This window comes from Paroedura picta, chromosome 3 (assembly GCF_049243985.1).
Source record: "Paroedura picta isolate Pp20150507F chromosome 3, Ppicta_v3.0, whole genome shotgun sequence".
In the NCBI taxonomy this organism is placed as follows: domain Eukaryota; kingdom Metazoa; phylum Chordata; class Lepidosauria; order Squamata; family Gekkonidae; genus Paroedura; species Paroedura picta.
Window position 1 is genome coordinate 12,752,323 of NC_135371.1, and position 20,134 is coordinate 12,772,456.

Below are 20,134 nucleotides of genomic sequence, written 5' to 3' on the forward strand. Positions count from 1 at the left end.
AAATTAAAACAGCAAGTTTGGAATACAGTTGACAAACCTGTGTTAAAAATAGAATGGAGAATATCGAGGCAAACAATATGAAGGTCCTGACTAGTGAATGTTCGGTCGGTGGGGGGCCATGAAGCTCTCTGATTTGCCTCCTGAGCACGATTTCCCACGACACCAGAAAGTGGACAGTTTCCTTAGAAACGGAGGTGATTTTTTATCATGGAATGTGGTCCCAAGATAAAAGCAGCAGTTTAATTTTAAAACACCCCACAACATGTCCATGATCGCATGACGCTTATGGGGTTCTGTGTACCAGTCTGGATCTACATATCCAGTTGAATGTGATAGTGGAATGATTATTTATATCACTTATACCTCACTTTTTCCCCCAACGGGGACCCAAAGTGGCTGACATTATTATCCCCACAACAGCTCTGCGAGGTAGGTTAGGCTGAGAGTGTATGACTAGCCCAAGGTCATGAAGCTGCTTTATCCTGGTTCAGGCCAATTGGCCCTCAAGGTCAGTGGTGCCTCCTCTGACCACCAGGAGCTAACCAGGATCTCAGGGTGAGGTCTTTTACATAATCTAGTCCCTGATGATTCTTTTTAACTGAAGGTGCTGGGGGGGTTTATTTATTTATTTTGGGATGTACATACCGCCGCTCTCGATTGTCTCATGGCAGTTTACAATAAAACAATTAAATAAAATACAACCCCTAAAAAAAACCCGGAGAGCCAGTGTGATATAGCAGTTAAGTGTGTTGAGCCGGGTTTGATTCTCTGCTTTTTAACTTTTAAAAAAGTTGTTTTAGCCATGCCCATTCAAGAGGGAGAAAAATTTTGATGGTTTGAGGATGTAATTTTATCGAGTATGTTTTAAATCAGGGGTAGTCAAACGGCGGCCCTCCAGATGTCCATGGACTACAATTCCCAGGAGCGTTCGCTGGCAGGGGGCTCCTGGGAATTGTAGTCCATGGACATCTGGAGGGCCGCAGTTTGACTACCCCTGTTTTAAATGGTTAGCCACCTTTGCCACCCTCGTAAGGGCAGAGAGCCAGGATATTCGTACTGTCAGTAAAAAAAAAAAACGTTTTGGAAATCCTCTCTCCTCTGTACACAGCTAGTAACACCTGTCCGCTCCCCAGTCTGTTCCTTGGTTCGTTTCCCATCATGCCTCATTCTTCCATCCCCAGGTCTATGAAGAATTACGGGCTACGGGAGCGGCTGCAGCGGAGGCCAAAGCTCGGCGAATCCTGGCCGGGTTGGGCTTTAACCCAGAAATGCAGAACCGGCAAACCAAGAAGTTCTCAGGGGGCTGGCGAATGAGGGTGTCCTTGGCCAGGTAACTCTTGAGGGGGGAGGGGGGAAGAGGTGATCCTTGTCCTGCCCTGGATAGCTCAGGCTACTCTGATTTCAATAGTGAAGCTGGGTAGACTCTGGTGACTAATAAGATGGGAGGAATTCCAGGGTCGCTACACCCCACAGCCGTTTGGTTATCAGGGTGGTTTTTCCAGTCCCTGAAAATACTTTGAGGGGAGTTAAGCATTGTAACTTTTTCAGAGGAACTAGTTCAGTGCTAGAATGCAGGCTTGGTTGTTGAAGTGTGCCAGGCTTAATTCAAGACGCCAGGAAAAAAGAGTGCCTCTGCTCAAGATCTTGGAGAGCCAGTTTCCGTAGGATAGGCAATCCTGAGCACAGTGGACCTGTTAAATCTATAAAGCCTGTTAAATCTATAAACATCTGAGATGAACAGAAGGCAGCTTTGTGTGTCTCCTCATCAGAAACCCCCCTCCATGTCCTAGCATCCTCCCATGTGCTCCCTCCTCAGTTCAGAACCCAACTCCTACATTGAGACGTCTCTTCTGTCATTGTGGGTGTAGCCCCACTCATTAATTTCTTGTCTTAGAATCATAGAGTTGGAAGGGACCTCGTGGGTCATCTAGTCCAGCCTCCACTATGCAAGACACTCCCCACCCTATCGCTCATCCACTGTAACCTGCCACCCCCTTGAGTCTTCACAGAATCAGCCTCTCCATCTAATATGCTCCCATTTTTCTTTCATATCAGGATCAAGGTTTGCCGATGAGGTCTTTGTTAGTTGATATAATTGATGTTTCAAATGGAAATATTCTGCAGGCATAAGCTTAGCACTGGATTCCCTACAATCACGATAAATGGCACGGATTTGAGATTTTAATTTGCAGCCTTCATCATCAAACCAGGGATTTAGGGTTCTTCTTTGGGTTATTTTCTGTGAGTTTGATTGGGGGCTTAAATAGCTGATGAATGCGAGTGATTATACTATTGTAATTTTTTATAACCTCAGAAGGAGGCCGTGACTTCTTCGGGCAGGCTCTAGTCACTATTCTTCCCTGATCCCCCCTGTTCAAGATGTGTAGCATTTTCTTTCTCCCATATATTGGGGACCGCTTCCTCTTCCCTGTGGCCCTGCCAATTGCCACTTCATCCCTTCTCAGCAGAGCGACACCTGCTCTTTCGTTTGAATTTTGGCCGTCTGTCCTGCCTCGGTTTAGCTGGTTCCCCCCTTCCTCAGGGGGCACCATCAGGGCAGCTGCGGCCCACTTACCGTTCTTTCCCCTCAGAGCGCTGTTCATGGAGCCCACACTGCTCATGCTAGACGAGCCCACCAACCATTTGGATCTGAATGCCGTCATCTGGCTTAACAAGTAAGTGCCTAAGTTGTCAAATGGCGAAAGAACAGATGGGTTTCTAGAGCTGACGGCTTCCTTTAGTCCCATAGTCTTGAGGTGAATTCCCAGAAGCCGGGTTTTGAGGGAGGGGGGATTCCAGTCTCAGGGCGGGGGTGTGGGGGGGGAGGTGAATTTCCGGTGGGTCATGGTCAGAACTCGGTTCTGGTATTTTGCCGCCTTGCCCTTCTTCCAAAGTGCTCGGGGGTGATGTGTGGAATTTTCCGCCTCCATTTTATTCTCTCACCAATCCTGTGAGGGAAGTTAGACTGCGAGAGAGTTGTGAACTGAAGGGTCAGCCAGCGAGCTTTGAAAGAATTTCAGAATTCAGTGCACTGAGGAGGCGCATTTTGCCAGCCAGATTGGTAGATCTCTGTCTATTTTGCACTGTCTATTTTGCCAGCCAGATTGGTAGATCTCAGGTGCACGTTCAGTCTAAACCAGCAAACTGGTACACATTTCATAGTATATCTGTGGGGTACCATTTGGAAGAGAGCATGATAAGTGCAAAACATTCTTAGGGTGCTTTTCCTGCCCTTCCACATTCTGGCCTCACTCTGCCAGTGATGGGGAGGGAGATAGGGCTATGGAGGTTATTCCTTTTAATGCTGGGGAGGACTCCAGATTTTAAGAATATAAAAAATTTTATGGGTTTTTATGAGGATTCTATTGTGTTTTAACTGTTTATGTTGTGAACCGCCTGAGACCTATTTGGAGAAGGGTGGTCTAAAAATTAAATAATAATAATAATAACAATAACAACAACTTGCCAAATGTGCTTGAGATCCTGGATCTGTGGTTATGCACGGCCTCTTTCATTCTGAAACGAAATCAAGGTAACAGCTGATAATTAGCTAGATGCTCTATCCCGTCCTCAACACGGGCTTCTTTGAGTTTCTAAAATTAGGCAACAGCTGGATTTGAGTCCAGTAGCACCTCAGAGGTTTTCAGAATGTATGTTTTCAAGCGTCCGAGTTGCCTTCGCCAGCTGGAGAAGGCCGAACCCTGAACCTCTTCTTGGTCCCTGAGGTGCCACTGGACACAAGCCTAGGTGTTCTTTTGTAGACCGACACAGCTTCCCTCTGAGAGCCAGTTTGGTGTAGTGGTTAGGAGTCCGGACTTCTAATCTGGCATGCCAGTTCCATTCTGTACTCCCCCACATGCAGCCAGCTGGGTGACCTTGAGCTCGCCACAGCACTGATAAAGCTGTTCTAACCGAGCAGGAATATCAGGGCTCTCTCAGCCTCACCTACCTCACAGGGTGTCTGTTTTGGGGAGAGGAACAGGAAGGGGATTGTAAGCAGCTTTGAGCCTCCTTTCGGTAGAGAAAAGCAGCATATAAGAACCAACTCTTCTTCTTCTGAAATGAGAATGAGGTGATTAGAGAACCTTATAGCGTCTGGGAGTCCCGGGTTTGAATCCCTGCTCTGCCAGGGGAAGCTCGCTGAATGAACTTGGGGCAGTCATTCTCTCTCTCAGGCTAACCTTCCTCACAAGGTGGTGGTTGTGATGCTAAAATGGAGGACAGGAGAATGATGTTGTAAGCTGTTTTGGGTCCTCCTTGAAGAGAAAAGTGGGATATAAATAAATAAGCCCTCATTGAGTTTCCCCCGTCTTACAGCTACCTCCAGACGTGGAAGAAAACCCTCCTCATTGTCTCCCATGACCAGGGTTTCCTGGACGACGTGTGCACGGACATTGTCCACCTGGACATGCAGAAGCTCTTCTACTACCGGGGGAACTACAGTAAGGGCACTCGTAAATTCCTCACGGCTGAGAGAAAATTGGCGAGAACAGAAACAGATGTGTTTCTGGGCTGAGGCAGGAGCTGTACCTTTAGAAAGTGCAGCAGGAAAAGAACTTTGCCTGGGTACCTCGTGTCTAGAAGTGCGTTTCCTAGGAACAGGCAAGGAGAGGAGAAACCAGAGAGCATGGGAACAAGCTGTGGGAGCTTTCAGGATTATGGTTCACCTGGGGCTTTGGTCATGATGTGAAATGGGGTATAATAAGAAGTCAAAAATTGACATCAAAATGGCACAAATGCAATAAAGTCTTTTTTCTTGTTGGATGAATATATTTCTAATTTAAAACTTATCAGTATCCATGAATTCCAGATATGAGCAACCAGAAAGGGGTCTCAGGTGTACTTATCCCAATTTCAGTGTCTTCTTCAGTGATTGCCAGTCAATAGCTGAACAAAATATCACATTTCTCCATGGATATGAGCCAGTAATACGTATCACCTAGGCAAGAGCTCTGCTTTTCCATTTTTGACTTCTTATTGTTCATGAGAAATCTATGGTGTTCTTCTATTCTATTGAATGGGGTATTACTTGATATCCACCCCCAAAATCTCCATGTATTTCTCAGCCCAGAGCTTGGTCACCCTATTCTTCCTTCCCATGATCTTCCATGGGTTGTCTGACTGGAGAAAGAAGCATAGACAGATAGGACCCAGCAAGCCAATGCTTTTGGCTAAGGCTCGTCCCCCTCCCTGTCTTGCTTCCAGTGACCTTCAAGAAGATGTATCAGCAGAAACAGAAGGAGCTGCTCAAGCAGTATGAGAAGCAAGAAAAGAAGCTGAAGGACCTCAAGGCTGGAGGGAAGTCCACCAAGCAGGCAGTAAGTCTTTGGTTTGGATTCTGTCCAGTCAGACGGGACCAAGGTGTCACAGGGTTGTGTCCTGCTCCCTGGGGCTTCTGGGAAGTTCTGTTGTTTGAGGAAGGAGAGCTCATCCAGGATGCCGAGTCACCTGAAAGATTGAAATTCCACCTTGCGGGGTTTTCAAGGCAAGAGGGGAGCAGAGGCAGCTTGCCCCAGCCTTTGTCCGCATTGCAACCCCAATCTTTTCCTGGTGGTCTCCCATCCAGGTATCAACCATGCTTAGCTTGCAAGCTCTGATGAGATCCAGCTGGTCTGGGCTATCAGAGGACAAACCTTGAGCTTAATATCTGCAGTTCTGCTCTTCAAGTTGCCTCAATCCCCAGAAACCATTGGTAGAACCATAGGGAGAGCTGCTCCTTGGCCTTCAGCTTGCCCTCAGTGGTGTAGAAGTGAAGGTTTCCCCACAGTACAGTGGAAATATGGATTGGTTCCCCTGACTTCTCTTGCTCTTGGTAGATCCCCTGAAATGTTGGTGTTTGGTGAGGTGAAAGGGCACAGTGGCAGTGACTGGGCACTTGATACCCTTTCCTGTTCAGAACGTACTTCACTGGTTTGGTTCTTTGGTCAGGAAAAACAGACCAAGGAGGCCTTGACCCGCAAGCAGCAGAAGTGCCGCAAGAAGAACCCGGATGAAGAGGCCAACGAAGCCCCCGAGCTGCTGAAGCGGCCCAAGGAATACACTGTGAAGTTCACCTTTCCGAACCCACCGCCTCTCAGCCCACCCATTCTGGGCCTGCACGGTAGGAAGCCTGTCTTTCCGGAGGATTGGAATTGGGGCAAGGGTGTGCAGGAGCCTGGGATGGAGTGGGTGGGTGGCCCTTGGGGCTGCTCTGAGGTAATGAGTCATTTTAACAGTAGGGGGCAGTATATATTGTGCTGTTTCCTTTGAGTCGAACTAGCATACTTTTTGGAGGAGGGGGGCAAGAAGGGAGCAAGAGTTGGGGGGTGGGGGAAAACTTCCTTTCCCCAACACAGCTGTGCTTGAGTAGCAGAACATTCAGCCTGTGCTATCGCTTTGGAGAGATGGGAGCAGGGTTTCACGAGTGTGACTGCCATCTTTTTGATTTATATATAATTTTTTATTTATTCAAAAAAGAAAAAGGCATTTAATAGTATGGAATACAGAAGAGAAAGCGACATTGAAACATGGCAGAATACAAATTTACAAAATAATTAAATCAGTTACATGTTTCATTTACAGAACTATGAACATTACGCTGGCATTTCACAAAGTATCATATATATTTTTCCAGAATGCCTGTTCTACCTTGTTCTACCTCCCAAGTTTCCATCATTTACTGTACCACATGTAAATCAATTATTTCCTTCCATCTCATTTTATCAATCCACATATTCTAATATTGGACTCCATTTTCTAATGAAATCTGATAGTGATCTGTTTTGCATCAAATATGTAAGTGTTGCCTTTGACCCATATTCCATCAGTTTATTTAACCACTCTGCAAGATTCTGTAAGGAATCTTTTTTCCATCCTGATGCATATAAGATCCCAGCAGCTGTTACCATATATTTAACAAGTTCACTGTACATTTGAATGCTGTTTGCCATTATAGTTAGTAACCTACATAGTAACCCATTGCAAATCTAATTTTTAATATCTTTTGCGTTTCATCATAAATTATAATCCATTATTTCCTTGTTTTCTGACAAGTCCACCACATATGGTAGAATGATGCATTACTGGCATCTTTTTGAAAGGATTTGGAAGACTGAACCACAGTGTCATTGTTTGATTGTAGGCTCTGCAGTCTGCTGTTGCTGGGCTGGCAGATTCCAAATCATAGTCACCCAAGGTCTTAGCAGCAGTTGTGTGTGTATGTTGTGTGTGGAGGGGATATCACCTCCACACTTTTTTTTTTCCTCCTCTATTTCTCACTTTCTCCTCCTTGTTCTTACAGGCGTGGACTTTAGCTACGAAGCACAGAAGCCTCTCTTCAAAAATCTGGACTTTGGAATTGACCTGGAGTCTCGAAGTGAGTGATCTGAAGAAAGTCCCTGTAATGAGAACTCTGACTCTCTTTCTCTCATGCCTCCATCATTGTGCTGGTTCATTTTTTATCCATTTTATTGTTTTATTCTTTCATAGGCTCCTCCACCATAAATTGCGACTCACTCGCTTATATGCTGCCTCTCCAGGAACCAGCAAGAGGCGGCTTCCAAAATAAAAGAATATAGACAAAATATAGACAAAACAGCAAAATGTATTAATTAAGCCCACCCCAGCTTTTGAACACATCGACCGAAAAGAGACCACTGACAAAATAAGTTTCCAAACTGAGATAGTGTAAAAAGAGCAACTCTTTAATTAAAAGCCTTGGTGGAAGAGAAATGTTTTAGCCCGGAGCCTAAAAGAAAGCAAGACAGGTGCCAGGCAAGCCTCAAGAGAAAGAGCATTCCATAAAGTGGGGTGCCACTACTGAAAAAGCCCTGCCTGTGGTCGCCACCTGCCTCACCACTGAAGGGGTGAGGCACAGAGAGCAGGCAGATCTTAGGTAGAGGGCTGGACAATATGGGAGGAGGCGGTCCTTCAAACACCCTGGCCCCAAGCTGTTTAGAGGTTTAAAGAACCTGCATCGTGACTTGTGCCTGGAATCAAATGGGCTTTCAGCACTGGCGTGGGACCTTGTTAGTGGTGTGGTACACTGTTACCTAGCCTGGCTTCTGCATTTTGGACAAGTTGAAGCTTTTGGGCCATTTTGAACATCCCCTTCCTGCCCACCCACTCACCATCTGCTTAAGTTAATAAAATCAGCATTTCTGTCAGATGACTATCTAGCCTCTGCTTAAAAACTTCCAAAGAAGGAGAACCCACCACCTCCCGAGGAAGCCTGTTCCACTGAGAAACTGCTCTGTCAGGAATTTCTTCCGGATGTTTAGCTGAAAATTCTTTTGAATTAATTTCAACCCATTGATTCTGGTCTGACCGTAGTAGGAAAGGAAAGTGGGAACCTTCAGAATACTTTACCTGCTGTGTGTCAGAGTCTGAGCACTGATGCCTCCCCCCTCTTTTCTCCCCCTTCCCCCAGTCTGTATCGTGGGCCCCAACGGCGTGGGGAAGAGTACGCTCCTGCTGCTGCTAACGGGGAAGCTGCCACCGGTAAGAGAGCCTTATTCTGCTTTTCGCCTTTGGGCTTTCTCTCTGTAGCTCCTTCCACTCTGTTTTTACGGTTTTTGAATACACACCCAGACATTAGGGTTGCCCAGTCCCTCTTATCTGCCAGCAAGGGATAGGGAGGGAGGAGGAGCACTGCAAATTAACACAAGGTGACATCAACCAGAGGGGCAACGTCGAGGGGCAGCACTCTGGCTTTGGGCCCAAAATAGGGTAGAATTGGCTTCTAACCATAGAGTTTTGCTCTCGCGTGAAGCCTGGGCTTCCTTTTGCAAGCCAACCTCTTGTCTCGGCAAACTCAGTCCAACCTCTGAGGTCCTGGGAGCTGGCAGACCTTTCTCACCTACAGTGCTCACCTTCACCTGGTGTTATTGTGGGGTTTAGGACTGATGTCCAGCAATGAGACATCCAATAGTGATTTTGCCTTCCGCATGTGCTAAGCATGAAGCTACCCTTTGCTGCCTCAGGCCACTCCCTTGGCAGCTATAGGATGCTTTAGGATGCTTAGGGCTGATCCTGCGTTGAGCAGGGGGTTGGACTAGATGGCCTGTGTGGCCCCTTCCAACTCTAGGATTCTATGATTCTATACCTCATTATCCCCCTAATGGTGAAAATGAAACCGGGTGGCTCCTTACCAACTTTGCTGTGCAGGACTCCGGCCGATGATCCCGGCATTCTTAATCCAAAACGAAGCCACACAGACGGGCTTGGCAGAAGCCAGGCTAGATCTCTACCGTCGCTCCTAAAATAGCCCTTTTGGATCTTACAGCCGCACGAGGGATTTTATTCCCCAGTCAAGCCGCCAACTGAGCTCTGCGGCAAGAATCTGCCTTTTGGCCCTCTTGGAGGGTGGATCACATTTTTAGCAGTATTTCTGTCTGAAATATAAATCTGTAGAGATTGCAAATCTAACCTTTCTCCCCCTCCCTCTTCATTTCTTTCCAGACAAGAGGAGAAATGAGAAAAAACCACAGGCTAGTGAGTATCGGCAACGCCATAAGACTCTCCTGGGGATGGTGGGACAGAATTTGAGCAAGCTGGATGGAGGGGAGGGGAGCAGGTCCTTCTCTTTAAACCTGGGCTGTTCTCCTGTCCTGCCTTTTGTGGCCCAATCGTTCTTTTCACTTACGTTGCAGGGAGTTATTAGCATTGTGTTTTCAAACTTCTGGCCCAACCCAGCATCTCCTGACCTGGGGCCAGATCCAACCCCTTTCTAGGGCCAACTGGGCCAGCCTTGTCTCGGACATCGTAGCCTCCCATCTTTTTTTTCCCTCCCGGTAGAAAATCGGGTTCTTCAACCAGCAATACGCCGACCAGCTGAACATGCAGGAGACGGCGACGGAGTACCTGCAGCGGAACTTCAACTTGCCCTACCAGGACGCGCGGAAATGCCTCGGGCGTTTTGGCCTGGAGAGCCACGCCCACACCATCCAGATCTGCAAGCTCTCCGGTACGGGGGAGGTCGGCTGCCGGAGAAGAGAGGCGCGGGGCCTCTGCGGAGGTTGGGCTTGGGTCAAGGGGCGATGGGCGAGAAAGTCCCAGCCTGATCTCAGAAACTAAGAAGGGTCAGGCCTGGTTGGCGCTTGGATGGGAGACCACCGAGGAAGCCGTCCAGGGGTATATATACAGAATAAGGCAGGGGTAGTCAAACTGCGGCCCTCCAGATGTCCATGGACTACAATTCCCAGGAGCCCCCTGCCAGCTGGCAGGGGGCTCCTGGGAATTGTAGTCCATGGACATCTTGAGGGCCGCAGTTTGACTACCCTTGGAATAAGGCAATGGCAAACCCCGCCTTTGCTCATTGCTGGTCTTCAAAGCCCCTTAGGGTGGCCGTAAGTCAGCTATGATGTGATGGGAAAATTTTTCCCAAAAAGGAACGTGGTTGAAAAACTGAAAGGGGCAAGCAGGCAGGCACCGGGAGCTAACAAAGGCCAAGGGCTTGTGCCAACCTTAGGGAAAATGCCCAAAAATCCCAGAGTTCTTGGATCTTTCCAGCTTGTTTCTTGGGATGTTGAGGGTTCGGAAGATCTTGACGGATCTACGGAGCAACTGGAGTGTGGTGTTCTTGGACTGCCAAGTGTGCTTTGTACAAAACAATCCTCTCCCTCGTTGATTCATATAGTGGCCCAGTAATGCCAGGAGGAAGATGGGCGGTTTGCAGAGCTCACCAGGGGTTGTGCGGTACAACTGTTGTGTGAGCTCACAATGGGTGGGGTTTGGGTGGCTGTGCATTCTCCCCGCTGGTCCCTTTGGAAGGCTAGGAAGGCCCAGAGCGGATTTCTTCCAGCCGTTTCATCATCTCTCCTACCATTTGTTTGTTTACTTTCTCCAGGGGGACAGAAAGCCCGTGTGGTGTTTGCGGAACTGGCTTGCAGGGAGCCCGACGTCCTCGTTTTGGTGAGTTCATGTAATGGAAAGGAGCAGAGAGTGTTGTGGGGGGACAAGGCAATGCTGTTCTGCACAGCAGGGCACAGGGTGTTTGGGGATGCCTCCCTTCCTGCCCGCCCCCTGGCCCAGGTGCCAAATATAAACAGATCCAAGATCCCTTTCTGCCTGCTCCAGAAACCTGCTCCAATTTTCAGCAGGGGGGGGGGCTTTCAGATGATTGGGGAGCTCCTCTGTGCAGCCTCCTCTACAGCTGTCCCCTCCTCTTCCCCCCTCAAGTGAACACCTCCTCTTTCTTGCTTCCTCTTCTCCATCCCTGCCCAGGATGAACCTACGAATAACCTGGATATTGAATCCATCGATGCCTTGGGAGACGCCATCAATGAATACAAAGGGGGTAAGTGATAGCCTTGTGGTACGATCCGGGGCAGGGTGGGGGAGAGACCCAAAAGATCCATAGGAAGCCGCGGTGGGCCTTTGTCTGAAGGAGGCACAAGGTCAGCTCCGGCCACAGCTGGGCCTTTACAGGATTGCTGGGGAGTGCTGCTGGGACCCTGCTCTCCTCGCCTCCCTGCCTGCCTTGCCCTCTGGCACAGAGCTTTCCAGCTAGGATTCCAGGCTGGTAGCAAGCAAACAAGGAGAATTAAGAAGGTCCAATGTGAAAGAAAAGTACTGTTCATTTAAAAATGTCCTGCATTCTTGGAAATATTAATTTACTCAATATTAATTTATTCTTTACACCCAGTCTCCTTCTAAGGTGTACCCTGCTTTATTCTGTTTGAGTAGGTTAGGCTTGATATCAACACCCCATGAGGCAGTGAGAGTGACTGGCCCAAAGACACCCGGCGGTTTCATAGCAGCGTGAGGCTTTGGACGTGGGTGATACTGGGCGGACTTGCCTCTTTCCCATGAATGCCCGGCGCCGGGCCGCGGCCCGCAGGTTGGGGACCACTGATCTACAGTGTGCATGCTTCAGCAGTAAGAGGAATATCCTGCAGGGGGCCTCAGAGGGGAGGTATATTTAGCATAGTTAGAATAGGAATTTCCTGGAATTTTTCAAATACTCTCCTCCAGTGTCCCAATTGGCTCTTAGGAGCACACTTCCTTCCTGCTTGCCTTCAGAACAGAGTGAACAACAAGAACAAATAGTTAGGACTCACCTGTCCATTATCCATCCATCCAATCTATCTTTGATTTCTAAACCACCCTGCTCCAGAATTGGTCGCTCAGTGCTCTCCTCTTCCGACACATAGTTGGTTTCTTTTCTTTAAAAAAACTCTTGAAATCTTTAAGCATCCCAGTGTCTCACCCCTCTTTGCAGATTTAAACCCCGCAAACAGATGGTGCCTAAAGAGTTCTTTAGATCCTGGCCAGTGGGTCTGCATCCGATGATCAGAAAATAAAAGAAACATCCATTTGATTCTTTCTCGTGGGGAGAATTGGGCAGTGCCCTTTCTGCCCTTCTCTGCCCGTACAGTAGCATGGTGGTCAACTGAACCAAAGCTGTTAAAGATAGGACATTTTGCAGCTTGCTCATTCGTTGGGTCACCAGAAACCGGAAGCGACCCAATGGTACTTTAGACCAGAGATAGTCAACCTGTGGTCCTCCAGATGTTCATGGACTACAATTCCCATGAGCCCCTGCCAGCAAATGCTGGCAGGGGCTCATGGGAATTGTAGTCCATGAACATCTGGAGGACCACAGGTTTGACTACCCCTGCTTTAGAAACTCACCCATGCAGTGTTGTGCTTGCAACATCAGCCTAGGATTGGAGAGACCCAGGTTCAAATTCCCACTCTGCAAGCTTGCTGGGTGGCCTTAACCCAACATAGGGAGGAGAAAATAGAGGAGAGGAGCAACATGAATTGCTTCGAGTACCCACTGGGGAGAAAGACCCGGTTTCAGCGAAGTAAATAAAGGTACAGGGGCACCCCTCAAGAAGAAGGGGGCAAGCAGGGCCTGTCCTTGGTGACTTCTCCCCCGGTTCCTGCAGAATGTGGGGGAAGGCTCTTTCAGGCCCCACCAAAACTCTGCCCCCCCCTTCCCTCTTCCAGCTGTGATCATTGTCAGCCACGATGCCCGCCTGATCACGGAGACCAACTGCCAGCTGTGGGTGGTGGAGGACCAGAGCATCAACCAGATCGACGGGGACTTTGAGGACTACAAGCGGGAAGTGCTGGAGGCCCTGGGCGAGGTCATCATCAATCGGCCTCGAGAGTGAGGCCAAAGGAGGAGGAGGAGGAGACGACAGAGAGATGCCATCATTCAACTTCCCTCGACAGAAGCTCAGACCTCGCCTCGCTCACAGGACTCTCTTGGGGGAGCGGGGATGGCCGAAGCCAAAAATCTCCTTTTCTACCTGCCCCTCGGCTGCTGTCTTCTCATCCTGCTCACCAGCCAGGAAAATTAACATTTTGGGGGCGGAGGAGTGAGAGCGGGGATATGTCTAAGCATGGCTCATTCTTACAAAACACAAGGTAGCATTTTGCAGGCTGTTCCCTCCCCCTTTTTTTTCTGACAATAGTTCAAGCAGAGTTGTGTAAACTGATTTAAATTAAAACGTGAAGGATACTTTTGGGCAAGGCTGTCTCCGGGTCGTTATTTGGGCGAATGGAGGCCGAGAAGTGGGGCCTCGTTAAGAAAGGGAGCGAAACAAGGGAGGAACGCAAAACCACCAGGTTTTTTCCTTGCGCCCAAAACTTGCGTAATGGATTGGGCCCTTATGGCTGAGCTTGTCCAGATACCATGCAGCCACGATTATAGTGCAGATCTACAAAGGAGCCAGCGTGGTGTAGTGGTTAAGAATGGCGACCTCTAATCTGGGTTTGATTCCCCGCTCCTCCATAGGCAGCCGGCTGGGGGACCTCGGGCCAGTCGCAATTCTCTTAGAGCTGTTCTCACAGAGCAGTCCTGTCAGAGCTCTCTCAGCCCCACCTCCCTCACAGGGGGTCTGTTGTGGGGGGAGGAAGGGAAAGATGTTTGTAAGCTTCTCTGAGAGTCCTTCAGATAGTGAAAAGTGTGGAATAAAAACCTTCTACATCCTGGGTCTATACACATACCATGGCCCTAAATTGAAACAAGGAAGTCAGTGCTTTTCTCCTTGAATTTTAGCTGAGCTCCCAGTCAGCACCAAGAAAACCAGTAGTAAGTTTTCTGGCTGCTTTTGATAGCAGTTGAAATGTAGAGTGAAGAACAGAAGCATGAAGGAGGATGGAAAAGGGAAGATTGGCATCTCATGGAAAGGGAGGTGGGCACTGGAAGTTATATGCAGTCAAATCCTTGGTCCATCAAGATCGGCATTTGACTACTAGGCCTGGTGATGGCTCTTCAGGGTCTCCAGCAGAGGTCTCCCTTATCACCTCCTACCTGATTCTTCTACCTGGAGATGCCAGGAGCTGAACTGGGGCTCTGCGTGACAAGGAGATGCTGTGCCACCGAGGCAGGGCGCTCTCTCCTTAGAGCACTGTTTTTAAAAACAAACACTTTGATCTTCATCTGGATAAGAACTTGCTTTTTAAATTTGAAAGAAGAATGTTGACAGCTTCTTGGCAGAAGAAGAGTTAGTTTTATGCCCCACATTTCACTCCCTGAAGGCATCTCAAAGTGACTTCCCCACAATAGACACCTTGTGAGGTAGGTGGGGCTGAGAGAGCTCTGACAGAACAGCTCTAACAGGACTGTGACTGGCCAGAGTTTCCCCAGCTGGCTGAATGGGGAGGAGCAGGGAATCAAACACAGCTCTCCAGATCGGAGGGCTGCTACTCTTAACCGCTACACGAAGCTGGCCCTTGGAAAAGCTGTGGAAGGCCCAAGTCTACCCACTGGGAATCAGACGTGTGCAAGAAGGGTTTTTGGCTGTACTGCTGGAAAACTTTCTGCCTCGTGGGCACTTCTGGTTCTTTCATTGGGTCTGGATGCTGAATTGTCCTGGTTCATTGCCGGAAGCTCCTGCAGCAATTGTGACCCTGAATTAACTGAGTAGAAAAGGGGGAAGAGAGCGCTGCGGCCTCGCCACAAATGCGCACCATGTTTCCTAATGTGCTGCCTGTGGGCACCACTGCCCCACTTTTCTGCACGGAAGGGAATCCTGTGATAGAAATGAAATTGTGCTTGCAGCTGTATCTGATGCAACTTCTATTATTGCAGGAAGGGTTTTTAAAAATTGCGTTCCGATGAATACTTGGGTTGGAGCCAGTAAGAGGCACCGGAGTCACAGATGTTCCTTCCCCTCCCAGCTCCCAGCAGCACTTTCCAATCTTAGCTGAAGGGAGGAAGGGCTCATCACAGCCCTGTTAGAGCTGTTCTCAACAGAACAGTCCTGTCAGAGCTCTTTCCGCTTCACCTGCCTCACAGGGTGCCTTTTGTGGGGAGAGGAACGGGAAGGCGATTGGAAGCCGCTTAGGGACCCCTGATAGAGAAAAGTGGCATATAAAAACAACTCTTCTTAAATTAGGACAATTTTAATATTGTCTAATCCTTTGGGTAAAAGGAGCCTCTTGTGGCGCAGAGTGGTAAGGCAGCAGACATGCAGTCTGAAAGCTCTGCCCATGAGGCTGGGAGTTCGATCCCAGCAGCCGGCTCAAGGTCGACTCAGCCTTCCATCCTTCTGAGGTCGGTAAAATGAGTACCCAGCTTGCTGGGGGGGAAACGGTAATGACTGGGGAAGGCACTGGCAAACCACCCCGTATTGAGTCTGCCAAGAAAACGCTAGAGGGCGTCACCCCAAGGGTCAGACATGACCTGGTGCTTGAACAGGGGATACCTTTACCTAATCCTTTGGGGGGGGGGTCTTCTGTTATTTTAATTTAACACACAATTGTTTTGTTATTGATCCCATGATGAGGCCTGGATGGTGACATGCCTAGGGGTATTTTATGATAATAAACCAGTGACCTGGCATTTCCTCCCTTTTGTTCTGCAGCACCCCCACCCCCTTTGCACACAGGCCACAGCACCTGCTTGCTGGGTAAGCCGCAGACCGGCGAGTTTCAAGGACACGTAGCTAGGATGAAACTGCAGTGACTCCAGAAATAGGCACATGAGAGAGCTGTGGGTATTTTCCCCGGAGAGAGAGCTCATGTAGTACAGCTGCCTCGTGGCTAGGACTCAGAATACCATGTGGCTTAAGCCATGATTTAAGAACAAGGCCTATATGGACATGAAGCTAAAGCATTTCCACCCTCCTGGGGGCCCACTACAAATCTGTAACACAGTCCCATCCTATACATACAGTCTCACAAGTCATAAAATAAAAGTTTCTCTGTTAATTTTGTCCTCATTTCTGAAATCATGCCTCAGCCTACGCTGGGGCAATGCTGCCAGGCACTCAAGGCAGCTTGCTCTGCATTCGGTTAGTATGCCTACAGACTATTTCAGGGGTTGCTAAACTGTGGCTCTCCAGGTGTCCCTGAACTACAATTCCCATGAGACCCTGCAAGCAAGCTCATGGTAATTGATGTTCATGGACACCTTGAGAGCCACAGTTTGGCTGCCTCTGGACTATTTGGGACTGCACCTGCTTTGTGTGCTGAAGGTCGCAGGCAGGTGCAATCCCTCCCATCTTAGCAAAGACCTATGCCTACCTGGGATAAGGTTGCCAGCTCTAGGTTGAGACATTTCGCAGGTGGAACGTGGGGACTGTAGATTTGGGGAGGGGAGGGGCCTCAGCAGGCTATAGCACCATAGAGTCCATCCTCCAAAGTAGCCATTTTCTCCCAAGGAACTGTTCTTGGTTGCCTGGAGATCAACTGAAATAGCAAGAGGTATCTGGGTGCCACCTGGAGGTTGGCAACCCGATATGGGATCCTGGAGTGTCATTAGCAGGCAGCATGGACTGTATTGAACTAGATGTATCTCACCTTCATAGGCTATGTCTGTGTGTAATATCAGGGCTCTCTCAGCCTCACCTACCTCACAGGGTTTCTGTTGTGGGGAGAGGAAAGGGAAGGCGAATGTAAGCCGCTTTGAGACTCCTTTGGTAGAGAAAAGTGGCATATAAGAACCAACTCTTCTTCTTCAGTAATATCAGGGTTCTCTCAGCCTCACCTGCCTCACAGGGTGTCTGCTGTGGGGAGAGGAAAGGGACAGTGAATGTAAGCCGTTTTGAGACTCCTGGTAGAGAAAAGCGGCATATAAGAATCAGCTCTTCTTCTTCTTCAGTCCAATTACATTACTTGTACATTTCCCCCCACAACAAGCACACTTCCATGTGTACACATGAAGCAAAGGCCTAAGCAAAATGGCAGCATTTTCAAACCGCACCTTTCCCATCTTCTTCCCAGCTGCTTTTCATGTGGCTTCAAAGCAAGCAGGTTTCATTCGAAATTATTATTTCTTTGCCTAAGCTACCCCTCCCCCAACCATTCCCCTAACATTTATGTAAGAGGCTCACAAAAGCACCGAGGTCAGTTGAACCACAAGTTTCATAACTTCTCTTTCCCCTTAGTTCATAGAATCCTAGCGCTGGAAGGAGCCATACTGGCTCAATGCAAGATCAGCCTCGAGCATCCAAGCTAAGTAACTGTCCAGATCAGGGGTAGTCAAACTGCGGCCCTCCAGATGTCCATGGACTACAATTCCCAGGAGCCCCCTGCCAGCGTTTGCTGGCAGGGGGCTCCTGGGAATTGTAGTCCATGGACATCTGGAGGGCCGCAGTTTGACTACCCCTGGTCCAGATGCTGCTTGAAGACTGTCAAGTGAGGGGAGTTCATCACCTGTTCAGGCAGCTGATCCCACTGCTGAACCACTCTGTGGAAAAAGTTTTCCCCTGATCTAGCTGGTACCATTCTATGCATAGCAAAAAGCTATTAAGACAATGTTAGCCTCTTGAACACATGAAACTGCTTTATACTGAATCAGACACTTGACCCATCGAAGTCAGGATTGTCTGCTCAGACTGGCAGTGGTTCTCCAAAGTCTCAGGCAGAGGTCTTTCCCAACACCTACTGCCAGATCTTTAACTGGAGATTGAACCTGGGGCCTTAGCAAACGCTCCTCCACTGAGCCACAGGAAGTGTTGCGGGCCGTCACTTCCAGCTGGAAATCTTCCTTTTCCATATTTATAACCTCTGGACTTTTAATTCCTCAGCCAAGCTGGCATGGTCCTGAGGTACAACTTCTTGGGACTCTAAATTCAGGAGTTCCCACGTTATATCTGTCCAGTAACAATGAGACGTTAAAAATCTGGTCTGGTTGTGAAATGGCAACCATCAACCCAAAGCTAGCTGACCAACAAAGCTACAGTGCTACCATAGGCTTATGCTCTGTTGAAAATAGTGGAACTTACTTAGGATGGTGTAAGACTGCTCAACCTCAGAAGCCAGCAACACAGTGGACAGAGGGCCTTGGTGATGCCAGCACTGCATCCTGATTTTCCTGTGGCAGCCTTTGCCAAACAACTCCCCATAAAGCTTCATAGACATCTCATTGCCCAGTCCCATGAGACCTAGAGGAAGTATGAGTTGGGTGTAATCGCTGAAGAGAGCCTTCCTATTTTCCATGTCCTTCTAGAGTTCAAAGCAATTAAAAATGTGGTGGCCATGGTTGTTACACTTATTTTCCTTGTCCTTTGCGAAAGCTCTCCCCGCGCCAGTATTCATCTTTATTACCTCATCTCAGTTCACCCGCTTGGTTAATTTCCATTCTGCGTTTGGAATTCCCAAACGCCCTATGTCTTACTTGCTAGCCTCTAAGACAGAGGTCCTTAACCCTGTTGAGCCTGTGAGCACTATTGGAATGTAGAAGAGCAATGGGCACCACCACAAAATGGCTGCCATAGTCTCAAAATGGCTACCGTCGGAGCTGCTATTACAAAATGCTGAGGAAATGTCAAGTCAAACACACCGCTATGTCCCTACAGTGGAAGGCAGTTATTTCTAAACAGGTGGTTCCCACAGACCCAAAGGTTGTTTTCCCTGTTCCACGGAAGTAGAGGAAACCCTGATTTGGCTCTTTGCCTTGGGGAGAATCCAAGGGGGCCTTATGCTGGTGAACACTGGTCTAAGGACGTGTTCCTCTCCCTCCCTTTTTGCTTTCCTCATATTTTTTTTCCTTTTCAGTCTCCGTTTCTGACCACAAGCATGGAAGACAACTTTGTACACCATCTTGCACTTCATCGCTATTGCTCACTCCTATTAGCATTTAAAAATCAGTCCCGGCAGTTAGTTGTAGGTGAGATTTCCTACTATGCCGAGAGACAAAGGCTACTGTTTAAAAAAATTAAGCCACAGTCACATTTCAAATCACGCTTGGCGTTCATGGTGTCCTCTTAAAACACGAGTAGCAAAACTGGCCCGAAACACTGTCACTTAGCCTTCAAAGTAGTGCTGAGGCTTCTTCTAGAACCGGAGGAGCGGGGACACAAATTGTTAAGAAATAGGTCCAGAACAGACGACGGGAAAAACTTCTCCACTCAACAAGTTAACGGTGGCATTCACTGCCTGTGGAAGTAGTGATGGCCAGATGGCTTGCAAAGTTAGACAGATTCACGAGGGAGAACCACCAGTGGCTGGTAGTCATGGTGACGGAAGGGAGCCTTTATCTACAGAGGCAAGCAAACCTCGGACTGCCAGCGGTGGAACTGCCAGCAGGGGAAGGCCCTCAGCCTTTATGTCATGTCTGTTTGGCACAGTGGTCAAGCAAGGTCTTCCCTCAATGCTGCTTCCTCAGAGATTAGCTGGCTTGTTTGCCTTTAGTGACCCTGGCTAGTAGCCATTGATGGGCCCTCTGCTCTCCAAATCTAATGCCACTGATGCTTTGTCTGCATTTAAAAATGTCATCTGATGCAAAGAATGTCAACACTCTCTCTCTGGCGCCTTTCATGAAATACCTCTTCCTCTCTACAGAATAGCTTGCGTTCAATGCCAGCAAAATTATAAATTACTAGGCAAAGATTTATTTTTTTAGCCATGTTTTAGACCAGGGGTAGTCAACCTGTGGTCCTCCAGATGTTCATGGACTACAATTCCCATGAGCCCCCTGCCAGCATTTGCTGGCAGGGGCTCATGGGAATTGTAGTCCATGGACATCTGGAGGACCACAGGTTGACTACCCCTGTTTTAGACTACTTGGCCTGTCAGCACAACTCAGCCTTTTAGCCAAGGATGCAAGGAGCATGGGGAGAGAAACTTGACTTCCAAGTCCCTACGATTTATTGAGAGGCCTATTAAAATTACTGGGTTCAGTACATCTGACCTTCACATAAGCATTTTTTAGGATTATGGCCGTATAAGATTCCTCTTCGGCTCTCCTGAAATC

General features: G+C 48.4%; 1 protein-coding gene across 3 annotated transcripts in view; it reads left to right on the forward strand.

Annotated features, from left to right (window-relative positions):
• ABCF1 (ATP binding cassette subfamily F member 1) overlaps window positions 1-13,461 on the forward strand; it is a 33,835-nt gene extending 20,374 nt beyond the window's left edge. For all 3 annotated transcript variants that reach the window (XM_077324615.1, XM_077324616.1, XM_077324617.1), the window contains 12 exons: window positions 1,182-1,330; window positions 2,592-2,675; window positions 4,318-4,442; window positions 5,206-5,318; window positions 5,929-6,100; window positions 7,280-7,354; window positions 8,408-8,478; window positions 9,439-9,471; window positions 9,775-9,943; window positions 10,826-10,890; window positions 11,203-11,275; window positions 12,934-13,461. In XM_077324615.1, coding sequence (XP_077180730.1) covers window positions 1,182-1,330; window positions 2,592-2,675; window positions 4,318-4,442; window positions 5,206-5,318; window positions 5,929-6,100; window positions 7,280-7,354; window positions 8,408-8,478; window positions 9,439-9,471; window positions 9,775-9,943; window positions 10,826-10,890; window positions 11,203-11,275; window positions 12,934-13,100 — 1,296 coding nt within the window. In that variant the 3' untranslated portion in view covers window positions 13,101-13,461. The remainder of the gene's footprint in view (window positions 1-1,181; window positions 1,331-2,591; window positions 2,676-4,317; window positions 4,443-5,205; window positions 5,319-5,928; window positions 6,101-7,279; window positions 7,355-8,407; window positions 8,479-9,438; window positions 9,472-9,774; window positions 9,944-10,825; window positions 10,891-11,202; window positions 11,276-12,933) is intronic.
• The last annotated feature ends 6,673 nt before the right edge of the window (window positions 13,462-20,134 follow it).